General features: G+C 35.2%; 1 protein-coding gene across 6 annotated transcripts in view; it reads left to right on the plus strand.

The window, feature by feature from the left end:
* DYNC2H1 (dynein cytoplasmic 2 heavy chain 1) overlaps positions 1–18142 on the plus strand; it is a 359810-nt gene that overhangs the window by 296864 nt on the left and 44804 nt on the right. For all 6 annotated transcript variants that reach the window (XM_054438209.2, XM_063672124.1, XM_063672125.1 and 3 more), the window contains one exon: positions 14052–14141. In XM_054438209.2, the coding sequence (XP_054294184.2) occupies positions 14052–14141 (90 nt within the window). The remainder of the gene's footprint in view (positions 1–14051; positions 14142–18142) is intronic.

Here is an 18142-nt window from a genome sequence, read left to right on the forward strand (position 1 = left end):
CCAAGAACTGGTTTTTTTTTAAATAATAAAATAGACCACTAGCTAGAATAATAAAGAAGAAAAGAGAGAAGAATCTAATAAACACAATCAGAAATGATAAGGGAGATATCACCACTGATGCCACAGAAAAACGGAAACAACTATCACAGAATACTATAAACACGTGTATACACATAAACCAGACCATCTAGAAGAAATGGATAAATTCCTGGACACATACACCCTCCCAAGACTGAAGCAGGAAGACATTGAATCCCTGAATAGACCAATAATGAATTCTGAAATTGAGGCTGTAATAAATAGCCTACCACCAAAAGAGGCCCAGGACCAGATGGATTCACAGCTGAATTCTACCAGAGGTACAAAGAAGAGCTGGTACCATTTCTACTGCAACTATTCCAAAAAACTGAAAAGGAAAGACTCTTCCCTAACTTATTCTATAAAGCCAACTTCATCCTGACACCAAAACTTGGCAGAGACACAACAAAAAAAGAAAATTTTAGGCCAATATCCTTGATGAACATCCATGTAAAAATTCTCAATAAAATACTGGCAAACCAAATCCCACAGCACATCAAAAAGCTTATCCACGGTGATCAAGTTGGCTTCATCCCTGGGATGCAAGGTTTGTTCAACATATGTGAATCAATAGATGCGTTTCATTGCATAAACAGAATGAAAGACAAAAAACACATGATTATCTCAATAGATGCACAGAAGGCTTTCTGTAAAATTCAGCATCCTTTTATGTTAAAAACTCTCAATAAACTAGGTATTGAAGGAACATATCTCAAGATAGAGAGCCATATATGACAAACCCATAGTGATGTAATAATGAATGGGCAAAAGCTGGAAGCATTCCCCTTGAACGGCACAAGACAAGGATGCCGTCTCTCACCACTCCTATTCAACATAGTATTGAAAGTTCTGGCCAGGGCAATTGGGAAAGAGAAAGAGATAAATGGTACTCAAATAGGAAGAGAGGAAATCAAATTATTTTTGTTTGCAGATGACATGATTCTATATCTAGAAAACTCCATAATCTCAACCCAAAAGCTAGGAATACCTCTGCAGGATTTTTTTGTAAGTATTGGCAATTTGAGTCTATTTTTTTTTCTTTTTGCAAAAATGCAAAGGGTCTACTGTAGACCCTTTCATGAAAACAGGAGAAAAAAATGGAAGGTCTTACACTTTGTGATTTCAAACATTATGAAGATATTGTCATCAAAATACAGTGGCATTGGCATAAAGACAGATAAAGAGATCAATGAAATGGAAATCAATGGAATGAAGATCAGTGGAATGGAATCCATTAATCAATGGATTGGAATGGATCAATGGAATGGAAGGAATCAGTGGAGATCAGTGGAATGGAATAAGAATCCAAATAGACCCAGAAATATATAATCAATTGATTTTCACCAATAGGCTAAGGTAATTAAATAAGAAAAGGAAAATCTCTTTAACAAATGGTACCAGAGTAATTGAATAGCCAAAAGCCAAAAAAAATTTTAAAAAAACCCTGCAACTGTGTCTCCAAAGATATACAAAAATTATCCCCAAAGTAATCATAAACATTAATAAAACTTCACTAAAATTTTTTAGTGACTTTGTGTTTGGCAGTGATTTCTTAAATAGGACACCAAAAATGAACTATAAAAAGAAAAAAAATGATACATTGGACTTTACCAAAATGTTAACCTTCTCTTTAAAAGACACTTATAAAAATGAAAAGCAAGCCACAGAATAGAAGAAAATAATTTCAAGACATACACCTAACAAGGGAACCTACATCTAGATTTTTTAAAAAAACTCAATAAACATCTCAATTATAAAAAGGCAAAAAAAAATGTATAGATATTAAGACTTGTGGATGGGAAAGAAGCACATAAAAATGTGGGTGTCATTAGGAATATCAGAACTGCAATGAGAGTATCAATATATAAAGATCAGTTGTATTTCTATATAATAGCAATGAATCCTAGTATATGGCACTCACAGTATCCAAATGAAATTAAGAACTTAATTCCACTTATAATAGCATTGAAAAGAATGAAATAGATGGGAGTAAATTTAACAAAAGGAGATCAAGACTTGTGCACTGAAAGCTACACAACATCATTGAAAGAAATTAAAGACAATACTTAAGTAAATGGAAAACCATCCTTTGTTTAGGGGGAAATGGAGAGTGTGCATGGATCCAGAGTATTTTGGGGGATTGATAAAAATATTCTGGAATTAGTGGTTATGCTTGTACAACCTTGTGAATATATTAAAACCCACTAAATCATACACTCTAGAGAGGTGAGTTTGATGGTATATTAATTATATATCAGTAAAAACAAATTTTTAAAATCACAATGAGACAGCCCTGCACACTAGCTTGATTGGTTTATAGCTTAAATTAAAAAGCCAAATGGTACCAAGTGTTGATATGGATCAGGAACAACTTGAATTTTCAGATATTGCTGATAGTTTAGCTTTTTCTTATAAGGTTAAACATATACTTAACATATTAGCCCACTGTATCACTCATGAATATTTGCCCACTATATCACTCGTGAATATTTACCCAAGAGAAATGAAAGCATATGCCATACAAATACTTATTTGTGAATGTTCAAAGCAACTTAGTTTTTAAGAGTCAAAAACTAGAAACAGCTCAACATTCTTTTTAAGAGTCAAAAACTAGAAACAGCTCAACATTCAAGAGGTGAAATGATAAATTTTTGTTATATCCATAAAATTGGAATGCTACTCAGAAATTCAAACAATGACTATTTGATTTATGCAACTACATGGATACACCCAGTGTTCTGTGGGCAAATGTTTAAAAACTGGCTCTCCCAAAAAAAAAAAAAAGAAAGAAAGAGGAGGAAGCTTTGATCTATATAGCATTTTCTCATTTCCATGGTACAAATGCTTCTGCCATGGCTGATTTCAAGTTACCAATATAAGGTAAATGAATGTGGAGTTAGGAAGAGATGCCTAGTAGCAAACTATTTGATAGTATTTCTTCTATCCATGTCTTCTATCCAGTATTTCTTTTATCTTATATCCAATAGACATAATCTTGAACACAGATTTTTTGTTTTATTTTGTAGAGACAGGGTCTCACTCTGTCACCTAGGCTGGAGTGCAGTGGTACATTCCTAGCTCACTGCAACCTCCAACTCCTGAGCTCAATAGATCCTCCCACCTCAGCCTCCTGAGTAGCTAGGAGTACAGGCACATGCCCTCGCACCAGGCTAATTTTTTTATTTTCGGTAGCGATAGGTTCTCACTATGTTGACCAGGCTGTTTTTGAACCCTTGTGGTCAAGTGATCCTCTTGCCTCAGCCTCTCAAAGTGCTGGGATTACAGGTGTGTGCCAACTGGCCCAGCTTAAATAAACATCATTCTTTATTCAGGTTGCTATTACAAATTTTGATAGAGTGGGTGGCTTAAACATTTATTTCTTACAGTTCTGAAGGCTGAGAAATCTAAGATCGGGTGCCAGCATGGTTGGGTTCTGATGATGGCCGCCTTCCACATTGCAGGCAGCCTACTTTTCCTTGTATCCTCATATGGTGGAAAGAGTGCAGGCTAGCTCTCTAACCTCTTCTTATAAGAGCATTAATCCCATTTATGAGGGTGAAGCCTCATAACCTTCACCCTCATAACCTATTTCCTTCCAAAGGCCCCACCTCCAAATACCATTAGTGATTAGCTTTCAACAAGACGTCTGAGGGAACACAACATAATAAAAATTGTAAAGTAATATGAAAAGATGAGGTCTGAATATTTGCCAACTGTTTTAAAATAACATTTAATTTATAACTTTTAAAATAATGGCTATTTAACAACGAACTTTAATAATTTGTAAAATTTTAAGACTTGGCTCTCACTAGCCTTTGTGAGCTGGTTCAATCACATTACTGGATAAATCTCAAAATAATTATACATAACAAAAAAAAGGAAGGTTAAAAGTTTAATATTTATAAATACTATATATATAAATTTCATTATATACATAATTCTAGAAAATTCAAATTAGTATGTTGTTGGGAACAGGCCCCCAAATCTGGCCATAAAGTGGCCATAAACAGAATCTCTGCAGCACTGTGACATGTTCGTGATGGCCATGACACCCACGCTGAAGGTTGTGGGTTTACCGGAATGAGGGCAAGGAACACCTGGCCCACCCAGGACAGAAAACGGCTTAAGGCATTCCTAAGCCACAAACAATAGTATGAGCAATCTGTGCCTTAAGGACATGTTCCTGCTGCAGATAACTAGTGAGAGCCCATCTCTTTGTTTTGGCCCATCCCTTTGTTTCCCATAAGGAATACTTTTAGTTAATCTATAATCTATAGAAGCAATGCTTATCACTGGCTTGTTGTCAATAAATATGTGGGTAAAACTCTGTTCGAGGCTCTCAGCTCTAAAGGCTGTCAGCCCCCTGATTTCCTACTCCACACTTTGTATTTCTGCGTGTGTGTCTTTAATTCCTCTAGCCTTGCTGGATTAGGATCTCCACAACCAAGCTGGTCTCAGCAGTGTGTATTAACATACTAGCAATTGTCTGTTAATTAGTTGGTAGGGGTAGGACTGATGGATAACAAATGTGAACAAACTTTTGAGAGTGAAAATATTGTCAATAATTTTTAGTTATATTTTGATTTTACCCTATACAAGTTTAAATACTATTTAGACCCTAAAATTCCATTTAATTTACTGAACATTTATGTTAGCTTGGAAGACTATATGTATGATTTTTCAACATCCACGCACATAAACACACAAAATCTATGGCTAAACTGATGATTGTTATCTAGTTTGTGCTTCAATTAATGGCTGGCTAATTTAGTATCAAAGATATAACAAACTAATGGGCTTGAACCCAAGTTGGTTTCACCTCAAGCATTTGATTGATTGGTCGCATTAATGTGCAGAAATTAGTGCGACTGCCTCAGTAATTGTTTTATGTTCTAATTTATATTAATAGCCACCACACCAAGTGAAATGAACAATTACTACTGAAATATTTTTGTGCCATTTTGCATTAGTAGTCATTTTTAAATAAATTCTATATAAAAATTCATAAATGTGTTGTTTCTTGTTATGGCTCATTTAACATGGTTAGTGTGCTAAATTATGGAAATCAAAACTCAATACTATTAGCTTTACAATATTTGTAGATCAAATGTTAATGTAAACCCACAGAGTCCACTTAACTCTACTCTTGATGTATGTTTGGTTAAAATTTTTGAGAAAATACTAATAGAAATTATAACCCCAACATGCCTACATACATACATACTTTTAACTATGACAACATGATATTGGCCTAAATGAATGTATCACAGAAAACAATGTAGAAATAATCCACAATTTTTTAAACTCTCAAGGAATGTAACAGCATGAAGACATCTCAGTAAATATTATTTCAATAAATTTCATGGAAGTAAATATACATTCAATGTAGTTTTACTAGATGAAAGAAATGTTACAGATTATCATTTTACTTGCTGAACATACTTAATGATAAACTTACCTTCATCTTTCCCAGAGCTAAGCTTCACTATAGATATTCTTAATGTATACCATGCTGTAGATAGTATAATCTGTTCATATTTTAAAAGACAAATACTGTCTTAGACAAATTGTCACAACAAAATACTGTAGACTAGGTAGCTTAAATAACAGACATTTCTCACAGTTCTGAAAGCTGCGAAGTCCAAGATCAAAGGGCTGGCAGATCTGGTGGTGTCTGATAAAGGTTTACAGATAGCCATCTTCTCCTTGTATCTTCACACTCTGGAGGGAGGAAAGAGAAAACAAGCCCTCTCATATCTTTTAACAAGGGCACTAATCCCACTACAAGGGGCTGCTCCATTCTCATGAGCTTATTACTTCTCAAAGGCCTCGCCTCCTAATATTATCACATTAGGGCTTAAGATTTCAACATGTGCATCTTGTGGGGACACACACATTCAGTCCACAGCAAATATTAACTAATTGCTTTTTAAAAACTGTACACATTTTTAGTAGAATTTATCATTCTCTGCTGTACTAGAATTCTTTCAAGAAACAGAACCAGATTATAATATGAATATATATAAATGAAAAGCATACAGAAATATATATATATAAGTATATATATATAATTCAGTCTCAAATACTGATCTTTTCTGTAAATGCCCTCACAGACACACCCAGAAATAACCTTTAATCTGAGGACCCTGTTAGAGTAAAACAGCTTGCTACCTTAATAGAACTCTGGGACAACAGGCATCATTAGTCAAATGGATATATGGTCTCTCTATAACATGAGCTTTTTTTTTTTTTTTCAAAATATCTGAAAGAGAGGAGGAAGGAGGAGTTTGGATAAGAAAAAGCTTGCAGCTGGATGATGTAATAAGCAACATTTAGCAAATATTTATTGCCCACCTACCATGGGTTCTCTATATCATGCGAGGCTCTGGAGATAGGAAAAATGAATAGTACATAGTCTATATTCAGTGAGCTCAATATCAATAACAAAAACTATCTCACATACAGTAATAGCTAGCAAAACTTCACAGAAGGAAATTAGTAGTCTTTCTTAACCTTTTCCCAATGAAGTTTTTATTTTACTGTGACAAAATACACGTGACACAAAATTTACTGTGTTAACCATTTTTAAGTATACAGTTCAGTAGTGCAAAGTACATTGACATTGCTGTACAGCTAATTTCCAGAACTCTTCATCTTGAAAAACTGAAACTCTGTCCTATTAAACAACAGCTCCCATTCACCCCTTCCCCAGCCCTTGGCAACCACTATCTACTTTCTGTCTCTGTTAATCCTGGTACTTTGGGGACCTCATTTAAGTGGAATCATAACAGTATATGTCTTTGTGTCCCTGGCTTATCTCACTATGTATAACGTCCTCAAGGAACATCCATGCTGTAGCATATGTCAATTTTTTTTTCTTTTTTAAGGTGAATAATATTCCATTATATGTATATGCCACATTTTGTTTATCCATTCATCCATTGATGGATGTGGGTTGTTTCCACCTTCCTAACTTTTTATAACAGTGTAATCTCTTAAGATAACAAGCATTCATTCTATTTTTTTCATTGAAAAAACCTGGCTAGGCACAGTGGCTCACGCCTGTAATCCTAGCACTTTGGGAGGCCAAGGTGGGCAGATCACTTGAGCCTAGGAGTTCAAGACCAGCCTGGGCAACATGGCGAAACCCCATCTCTACAAAAAATACAAAAATTAGCCAGGTATGGTGGTGGGTGCCTGTAGTTCCAGCTACTCGGGAGACTGAGGTAGGAGGATCACCTGAGCCTGGGAAGTGTAAGCTGCAGTGAGCCATGATCATGCCACTGTACTCCAGCCTGGGTGACAGAGTGAGACCCTGTCTCAAAAAACAAAACAAAAAAAAAACAAAAACTGAGGTTAGTTTTTCATAGAAAGCAAGTAATAGAAGATCTTCTTTGAGAAGGGAAAACATAGATTCAAAAAATGATTAATGTTTTAAAAGAATCATTCAATTAAATCTTTTAGGTCTGAAAGTCCTTAGTTTGCTCTTGTATCATTTTATAATCCTTTTTCTGTACTGATAAAAAAAAAATTGAAAGCTACAGAAATACTGTGATGTACCCATGGAGCTGCTCTAACTTTTATCACAAATTACTCATTGTCTGTGTTGTACTTCCTCTTAAGTATAGATAGTAAGGGCTCTCTTATTGTTAAATTGTTTCGCTCTGAAACTTGTCTTTATCCTTCTGAAATATAAATTTCTAATTATGTATGTTTGTGAAATAGGTTTTAGTTATTGCAATTAATTGCGTAGAGTTGTAAATTGTGGCAAGTGTAGGAGTTAGTGATAATCTTAAATTGTATCTATTGTTAATCATTGCATATGAAGTTGAAATTACAGTGACCTCTCTGCATTTCTTCTTTCTTAAAATTGTAAACTGAGTCTTTTTTCACACATCATAAAAACCTTGTGCAAGTGGTAGTGTTTGAAATAAATTACAGTTACAGTGCTGTCTCCCTGTTTCAGGCACTGTGATAAGCTAGAATCAAATGAAAGTTCTTCTGACATTTTCAAAACCTAAAATCCAATGTTGGTTTCACTTCAACAGTCTGAAGATAATGGATTACTGGTATTGCACTCCTATTTGAGAAACAAGCTATTATTTTTACCAGTGGGATAGTGATATTTGTTAGTAGTACAAGTAATTCCATCATTAAATAGAGAAAGGAGGAAAATTCCTACAAGTGGCCATTTTTTAAGGTTCATACAATAAACATATTAAGATTCTAGAGTGGAAATTAAAACATCCAAGATTATACTAGAGTGTTTCTTTGTGCAAGTCTCTTCACCTTTCTCTACATCAGTTTCCAGATATTTGAAATGGTAATAATTATACCTACTTCCGAGGGTTGTCATAAGATATAAAAGTCTTAATGTAGATAAAATGCGTATAACAATGCCTGTACATATAAGTGCTATAAAAGTGTTTGCTATCGTTATCCTTCTTTTTCTCATTTTCACATGGTTCTTCATTGACTCATGTTTAGAATATTACCATACATTCTTAACTCACCTCCCTGATTGCAGTTTCATCTTCCTAATGTTGTTCTTCCCATTTCTACTAGGGTAATCTTTAAAAACATCCAAATTTGTGGTGTCACTTCCTCGCTTAAAGTTTTAGTTTTACCATTGTTTTCCAGATAAAATTTAAATTCCTTAGTATAAACAACCACAAATTTTATGATGTCATCCTTAATTCATCAGCCCATTTCTCTCATGTCTTATTAATGCTTCTTCCTTTCCCTGCTGTCTTTACCTATTATAGATACTCAGGAAAAGACTATTCATTTACCTTTTGAGACTCATATCAAGCATGATCTCCACCAGAAAGCCTTTCCTAACTCTTGCCATTCTATGCAGTTTGAATTTGATGTACTCTACCTTCGTGTTCACAATCACAGTGCTTATCGCTATTAGGGAGCTCAATTTATTGTCCATAGCCATCTCTTTTATTGTCGATTTCCCCCTCTATCATAAGCTTTTGTAGACAAGAATTGTGTTATGACTTCTTATCCTCAGCAGTTAACAAATGATTGGCAAATGGCAGCTATTTACTCATACTTGCTGCATAATCACTTAACTGATATTTGAGAGAGAGTGAGTTAACAAATGAACACCCTGGTTACAACCGGTTCCGCTTTTGTGACATCTTTCATGAAATGCATGGGATGGTGAAAAGAGGTTACATTTAGGGTTAGACCTGGATTCAACTTCTCTATCATTTAATTTAAAAAAAAAAACAAAAAAAACTAAAAAACTTTAAGATTAAACTTACTGTAAGCCTTAATGTCTCCATCATTATAAATTTAATTCCCAATACATAATTATCTTATATTGAATCTCAAATGGTTTAATATGTATAAATCATTATAGAAATATTAGATCTATTAAAGACAGTATTGGTGCTGATATGGACTCTAGAGCCAAGTGACCTGGGGGTTTACATCCTGGATCTGCCATTTGCCAGCTCTGTGATTTTTGAACATGCTATTCTCTTTGTGTCTACATTTTCTCCTCTGTAAAATGGAAATTATAATATTAAGTTGGTGCAAAAGTAATTGCAGTTTTGGACCATGAATTTTAAGTTATTGTATTAATAACTAGGCTCAAAGACATCTTTATTAATCAAAATAGGAACCATTACAATCAACACATTTTGCCAATAAGAAATACGTTGGTTTATTCCTGTAACATAATCTGTCCTTTGGGATTCGACAAACTCTTGGAAAGCATTTTCTGCATCCTGTTGATTGTGGAAGTGTTTTCCCTGCAAAATGTTGTTGAGATGCTTAAAGAAATGGTAGTCAGCTGGCGAGAGGTCAGGTGAATATGGTGAATGAGGCAAAACTTTGTAGCCCAATTCATTCAACTTTTGAAATATTGGTTGTGCAACTTGTGGTGGGGCACTGTAGTAGAGAAGAATTGGGCCCTTTCTGTTGACCAATGCTGGCTGCAGGTATTGCAGTTTTTGATGCATCTCGGCTATTTGCTGAGCATACTTCTCAGATGTAATAGTTAAGCCAGGGTTCAGAACGCTGTAGTGGATCAGACCAGCAGCAGAGCACCAAACAGCAACCATGACCTTTTTTTGGTGGAAGTTGGCTTTGGGAGGTGTTTTGAAGCTTCTTCTTGATCCCGCCACTGAGCTGATCATCACTGGTTGTCATATAAAATCCACTTTTGATTGTATATCACAATCCGATTGAGAAATAGTTCATTGTTGTTATGTAGAATAAGAGAAAACAACACTTCAAAACAAGGATTTTTGGTTAGCTCGTGAGGCATCCTCTTATCAAGCTTTTATCACCTCTCCAATTTGATTCAAATGCTGAATGACTATAGAATGGTCGATGTTGAGTTCTTCTGCAGCTTCTCCTGTAGTTGTAAGAGGATCAGCTTGGATGATTGCTCTCAGCTGGTTGTTGTCAACTTCCAATAGCTGGCCACTATGTCCTCATCTGCAAGGATCTCCTTTGCAAAACTTCTTGAACCACCACTGCACTGTATGTTCGTTAGTAGTTCCTAGGCCAAATGTGTTGTTGATGTTGCCAGTTGTCTCCACTGATTTACGACCCACTGTGAACTAAAATAAGAAAATTGCTCGAATTTGCTTTTTGCCTAACATCATTTCCATCGTCTAAAATAAACATAAACAGCAAGTAATAAGTCATTAGCAAAAAAAAAAAGTGAGACATGCTCATTAAAATGATGTATAACATAACTACATTTATTTAAGAATGTATTTCAGTATCAGTGAATTCTAACAATGTAAAAACTGCAGTTACTTTTGCACTTACCTAATAGTACACTTCTGAGGATTATTTTGAGGAATATATAAGGTGGTGTGTATCAAGCACTCACCATAGTTACTAACACATAGTAAGCACCCAATAAATATTAGCTTAAAAAATTTCCTGCAACTCTTTTTACCTTTGTGCAAATCTAACACAACTTTCAAGGCATAGCTTAATAACTACCTCTTTTTTAAAGACTTCCTTGATTGAATCATTTTTTCCCTCTAAACGCCAATAACATGATATATAATTTATTCATAAAGCACCACAAGGAACTTCAGCTTTGTATCTCCTTTATTGGTTTTTAATTTTCTTTAAATACTATATTTATTTTATTCATCTCATGTATCACTATCATTATCATTTCTATTATACACCTATTATGTTTTAATTCTCTACATATTTAACACTATGAAATATTTTTTATATAGGTAAATATTGTCTATCTCGCTATAAAATGTAAGCTCCATAATAGTAAGGACCTTATGTTAATAGTATCTGCACATTGTAGATAGTAAATAATTGCTGAATGGATGAATAATGACTTAAACATCTATTGAATTAATGTATTACACTTGGCAATAATATTGGTAACTCTCTTAACCATCTATAGATGAATAATAAATTGCCCTAAGGCTTAGTGGCATAAAACAATAGAAATTTATTATATCACAGTTTTTGTGGGTCTAGAATCCAAGTGTGGTTTAGCTGAGTATTCTGGCTCAGGGTTTCTCACAAGGCTCAGCTTCCATTACTCATGGGCTGGCTGTTGGTCAACTGTGTGTGAGAGGAGTGTCAAATAATTTAGGAGTCATGTTTAAAAACTGCTGCAGTCTGCCCTCTAGGCAGAAATTATTTACATTTCCCCACATGCAAAATACAACCGTCTCCTCCCAGACTCCTCCACAATGTTTCATTTCATTACAGGATCAAGCTAAGGCTAAAGGGATAAAATTGTCATTTAAATCAGGTGAAAGTATGAATGAGGCTTTTTGGGTTTGATTCCCCAAAAATTACTGCATAAATATTGTTCCCATCTAAAGAAGAGTGAACTACAGTGACAAGTTACCTGTTCCCTTTAAAACCAATATAAAATGGTAGGACAGGCGTAGGGTAACTGCAAAGACATTCCTATTCAAAAAGGGTGGAGGAAGAATGGGAGGCTAACATGTCCTTAGCAATTCTGAAATCCGAGGAAGTTCATGTTTCCAGTTCCTTTATTAGAATTTTGTATTGTTTCCTAGGGATGATTAATTGCTCTTGGCTTTACTGTCTGAGCTCTGGATTCTAACCTCTGAATTATCCACACATTTCAATAAGATGTAGCTCATGTTTGCAGCTGAGTGGTTTTCTCAGTCTGCTTCCTGCCCATAGAAGCCCTGGAGCCAAGTTCTCTTTGAATTGCATCCTCTCCTAACCCTGTAATCCTAAACTGATAGTTTACACCAGAACAGTTTTTCTAAAACTGGGAGTTTGCTATGAATCTCACTGAGATTCACTCCATTAGACAAAAACCACAACCACAAATCTTTTCAAGATAAGCCTTTCGCATCAGCTGTGGGACAACACCCTTAAGATTTATTGAAGCCCTATTGTTTAACAGAGGGTTGTCTGAGATTTTTCCTTCCTTTTTTTTTTTAAGTCCTCAAAGCTCCATAGGCTTCCTCTAGTATTCTCCTAGAAGTCCTTTTAAGTTTTCACTTACATTCTCCTAAAGATCCCTCCAGCTTCAGCCCACCACCTAGTCTCAAGTCGAATGCCATATGATTGAGGATTTTGTTAAGGCAGCACCCCGCCTCTGGTGTATCAAAATCATTATCGGTTGTATTGCTGCAGAACAAATCTCACCAAAACTTACTGGCTTAAAATAATGTTTTTTAAAAATCATTTATTTTTAGCTTAAAAGTCTGAAATTTACTAGGGCTTGGTAGAGAAAGCTTGTCTCCTTCACACAGCTCACTCATGGTTAGCAAGTTGGTGCCGGCTGAGAGCTGGGGGTCTCTGTTCATCTCCACATAGGCCTCTCCAAAGACAGTTTGGGCCCACAGCATGGTAACTGGCTTCTAAGAGTAAAAGTCTCAAAAGGCAGGAAATATAAGCAACCAATTTTTTATAGCCTAGACTTGGAAACTGACATAGTATCACTTCTTCTGTATTGGAAGAGAGGAGCACAGACCTCAAGTCTCAAGAGGCAAAGTGTCAAAGGATTTGCAGTTGTGTTTCAAAATCACTACACCTGTTTTAGATCAAAGCACAGTTCTGGCACTTATCTATCACATTCCTAAGAAGGCTTACTTTATTCCTGTAAAGTAAAGGGATTCGATGTTTTCTAAGGTCCTTTTCTACTCTAAATTTGGTCATCTTACAATTCCCATTTTCTATACATTGTTGATATATTCTAGCCCATAGTAGCTTCTTAACTATGTAATCAGACAGTGTTTGGGGGTATAAAATTGAAGTTCTCTCCTTATTACTACACTTCAGAAAGATAATATGTTGAGAAGTTTGTGTGATATTTATAAAATATTTAGAAAATCCAGAAAACCTTCACCAAAAAGGTATATTACAATGAACATGACCTTACAAGAATACTTGTGAAGAGTCTGCATTAATGGATAGTGCCTTTATTGGAGGGTCAAATATTAGAAAGATAACTTTTGTAAGGCAGCTGTTCTTAGAGGGGTTTTATTTATTTTTCATTTCATGTACTCCTTTTTATTTTTTTCCGTTTGTTTCATATGTCTCAATGTGGTTTGGGGAATAAAGTTTCCATTATACAGCTCTATTTATAGTTTTAAAAAATTCTGTAGGGACCAAAGCTGGTTGTTTTTTAATCTTTACCACTTATAAAATGAATCTCTCAAATTTAATTTGAGTTTCATTTGCAGTAAATATTGTTTAAGAAAACATGGTTGACTATTTTTTATATGCCAGTTTAAGTTCATCTTGTTATTCTTTCAGGAACTTGTACTTTTCTTCCTTTTAGAGAAACATTAATTCATGCTGTCTCTACTGTTCAATTTAATGAGATCAAAGAAAAACAGACATATCTTAATGAAATGAATTTCATATGTATATGTGAATTATGCCAAAATTTTTCTCCATCACACTAGTGTTAGTAGTCTTTTATATGTAGTATCATATACACAAACTTAATTTTGACCCTTTTTAAATTGCAGTGTCCTCTCACATGGCAGAGCAAGTGGGAAGGCCCAGAAGATCCCTTACAATACCTGAGAGGTCTTGTTGCCCGTGCCCTTGCAATACAGGTACGCCTAAATTATTTACTAAGTGGGTTGTCTGACTGTGTGACTATTGTATTATAGAGATAACCATTGTGCTAATCACTAGTGAGAATTATATTATGATTTTGCACATAAATCATATATTCATTATTCTGCCATTTATTTTTGTATAGCGCTGTTCTATTTTTTTTTAACAAAATATGTGCTTTCTGCTTTACTGTGGCTTTTCATCATTTTTGAGAATTTAGAGAAAAATTTACAATTTTAGTACAGATAGATCACATAGATGGTAACTGACACTGAATCATCACTGTGACTAGTTTGCCTTAGAGAGCTCCCTATGGGGAGCTGCTTTAAAAAAGTTTTCTTCAAATTGATCAAGTTTTTTCAGAATAAACCAGTCAGGTAACTTCAGGAAAACAGAAGAATAGTATAGACAGAGAAAGAGTGTATTTTTAAGGAATAGTAAATGATACAGGTTAGTTGATGCAAACAAGGTACCTTTGTGGATTTTCCACTGTCTTCCTCTGCTTGTTGCACCAGCTTCACAAAAGAGCCTTTTGTTTTAACCACATTAACTTCTACTATCACATGAATAACTTGATCTTCTCAATGCAGCACTCTTCATCCATGTTTTTTAAAATAATGATCCACAAACCTGTTCACATTTGTCATCACTCATCCCTGCTCCACCTTTGAACCTCTAAGCATACATGTTATTCTTTGACAACAGCCACATTTCATTCTCAATTTTGTATTCTCTAGACTTTCCAGTCTCTTCCTGTTCAGTTTTCTCTCAGTCTGTCACTTTCTTTCCTGATTCTTGTCCGATTCAGCCTTCTATTTGTGGCATATAACTATATTCTCTTTCCAGCACCTTCAGTATCCTAACTCACTTTTCTTTATGCTTCGTCCTTTCCAAAAACCATTTAACTTAGATTAGTATCTGTCCATATGCAGGCTGCTGAGCGCTGCTACCGAAACTTCAGATACAGTGTACAGTGTACACTTCAGATACAGTTCAGATACAGTGGATGGGACCTGAGCACTGCTCCTGTATTCCACAGTGATGTTCTTCACTGTTTCTTGAAGACTCCATTCTGTCACTGACTCCCCTTTTCCTTAGCAGAGCACCTTATTGTTTTACTTCATAGAGAAAATTCAAGCTGTGAGATATGACCATTGAAAATTCCTGCCCTTCTCTCTCATCTACAAATTTGTTTGAAGCCATCTTCATCATCTTTGTTCTAATATAAAAGTTGACCTTATGAAATTGAAAGCTCATCCCTAGACCTGTGTACTGATTCTCTCTGTTCTCCTCTCTTTAGAGACCTCCTCCAGGGTGTCTTCCCTTGTTCTTCTGTCTTTTCATCTTTTCAACTCTTCTTACTCTGTTTGCCAGCCTACAATTGGGACTCCTTTGAAGGCACCAGGACTGATGTGAGCAATTGTTTGGCTTCTATTATAACCAGTTCTCTGGATTGTAGGATTGTTGAAGGAAAAAAAAGTACTAGATCTGGAAATGAGGTTAAAATTAGCAGGTAGAGAAGAATCTGGCAGGGACTCTGATTTAGTCATCTATCTGCTGTGTATATGCCTGGACTGTCACTAAATGCTGGAAGGAAGAAAGGGAGAAAGTCTATTAGTGATCTTAGAAAAGTATAGAAATGCTCTGAAGTTTGTTGTATAATTCCTTGGCTGTGATAATTTACCACTGCCTGTACTTTTCAGTACTGTTTCCTTTAAATTATTTTTAAAAGGACAGGGACTTTAAACTTACCATGAATGGTAGCCTATATTACACTATGTAAGTACACTTAATAATTATGCTATGTGTTTATAATGATAAATATGTTGGTGGTACTATAATTAATATTCTTTAAAACAATTTTACATGAATTATTGCAATTTTCTTGCATGGTTATTCATATATTAATAACTGGTCATAAAAACTGATGAAAAACTGGTCATCAAAACTGAACACTTTTGCACTGTGTAATTTTCTTAAAAGCTTTATAAGGCATTTAGCCTTAATTGTAGTGATAAAATACCCTCCTAACCCTCAAGATAATGTTCAGGACTGACTGTAGCTTACCTTTCATCCTTCCAACCAGGGAATATGCACTATTTCTTCCACAACCACTTGGGGATACTTTTTATATTGTTTTATTTTCCTGGCTTAATATTGTTTTAAATTATAAATATATATAGATATCCATCTCCCTGAGGTAACCTTTAATATTTGGGATTTGCTTTTCATCTATTCAAGGACTCGATAGATTCCTTGTTTTCATCTGTGCCTTCTCTGTTTCACAAGTACCTATCCAGAGCAGCTTGTGATAGTTGGAGAACAATGTAACTACCTAGTTGGAAAACAAAGGATGGGAAACTGGGTGGGCAGGGAAAATTAGAAGCACTATTTGCAAGGATCTGTGAAAATGGCACCTTTTGGTTTCTTAAGAAAGCATAATGATCAGACTCAAAGCAAACAGGTATACAGCAGGTTGAGCCCAGATCCAGCTATAGTTCAAGATTTTAGGGTCTTGCATTTTGAGGCATGGTTTATGGGAGAAGAGAACAAACTATTGAGGGTGTCATATATCATGCCAGTTTATTACAGGGGTTTTGTGCAAATAAGGTAAGACTGACTTGGGTCAAAGGTAGCATTCATTTATTCATTCATTCATTCAGTCAAAAATATAATAAGCAGCTACTTTATTCTAGACCCTGTGTGAAGTACTGGAGATATCATGATTAGTAAGTAGATACAATAACTGCCTCACAGATCTTATATTCATTCATTTATCATTTTATCAATAAAAGTTCTATAAATATAAGCTGGGCACAGTGGCTTGTGCCTATAGTTCCAGTGACTCAGGAGACTGAGGCAAGAGGATCGCTTAAGCCCGAGAGTTCAAGTCCAGCCTGGGCAACAATGAGACCTCACCTCTTAAAAAAAGATAATTCCGCAAATGTGATTAATACTTTCCTGGCGCCAAACACTGTGTGAGGTTGCTGAATATAGAGTGGTAAACAAAATAGACATACATCTTGTTCTCCAGGAACTATCCTTACAACTTATCAGAAAGATAGAACTGAATAAACAACAGTAAGAGAAGAGTGATAAAGGAAGAGTGACAAAGGAAGTACAATATTATGGAGGCAAATAGCGCTATTTAACCTAGAAGGGGTCAGAGAAGTGATGCCTAAGCTGAGAACTTAGTAGGAATAAACCAGATGAGGATGAGACGAAAGAATTTATCAGACAGAAGGCAGACCAGAGTCTGATATCAAGAGTAAGTACTGTGTTATACCAAAGTTATTGAAATTTTGTAAAAAAAAAATTAATAAAAAGTAAATTAATAAAAAGCGATGCCTAAGCTGAGAACTTAGTAGGAATAAACCAGATGAGGATGAGACGAAAGAATTTATCAGACAGAAGGCAGACCAGAGTCTGATATCAAGAGTAAGTACTGTGTTATACCAAAGTTATTGAAATTTTGTAAAAAAAAATAATAAAAAGTAAGCATTGTGGTTTCAAGTAACTAAAAGCAGAGCATAGATTGCAAGGAGGGGTGTTCAGGCTGGAGGGCAAGAGGGGCCAAATCATGATAATGTATTAAAGAATTATATTTTATCCTAAGAACAAAAGGTAACCATTGCAGGATTTTAAGAAGGAAAGTCAGATTATGTTTTAAAAGGACTGTTTTAGCTGCAGTATGGAGAGAGTCTTAGTCTACTTTGTGGCAAAAGGTTTAAGACTCCTCTGAATACTCTTAATTTAGAGAGAGCTACAGATCCCCTAGGTATCCAAGGAACCTGAGCCACAGAGAGTCTTGAGGCAGCCTGGCATTCACTCTCTGATTTCTATAAGATCCTTTAGAGCAAAGATCTTAAAAAAAAAAATTCCACTATATTTCCAATACCTATATACTGTCTGCTGAATGAATGAATGAATGAATGAATGAACAAAGGAATTAACAAATGAATGGACTAGACAGATTACTCTCTTTGGGGAACTTAGA

This window comes from Pongo pygmaeus, chromosome 9 (assembly GCF_028885625.2).
Source record: "Pongo pygmaeus isolate AG05252 chromosome 9, NHGRI_mPonPyg2-v2.0_pri, whole genome shotgun sequence".
Lineage (NCBI taxonomy): Eukaryota > Metazoa > Chordata > Mammalia > Primates > Hominidae > Pongo > Pongo pygmaeus.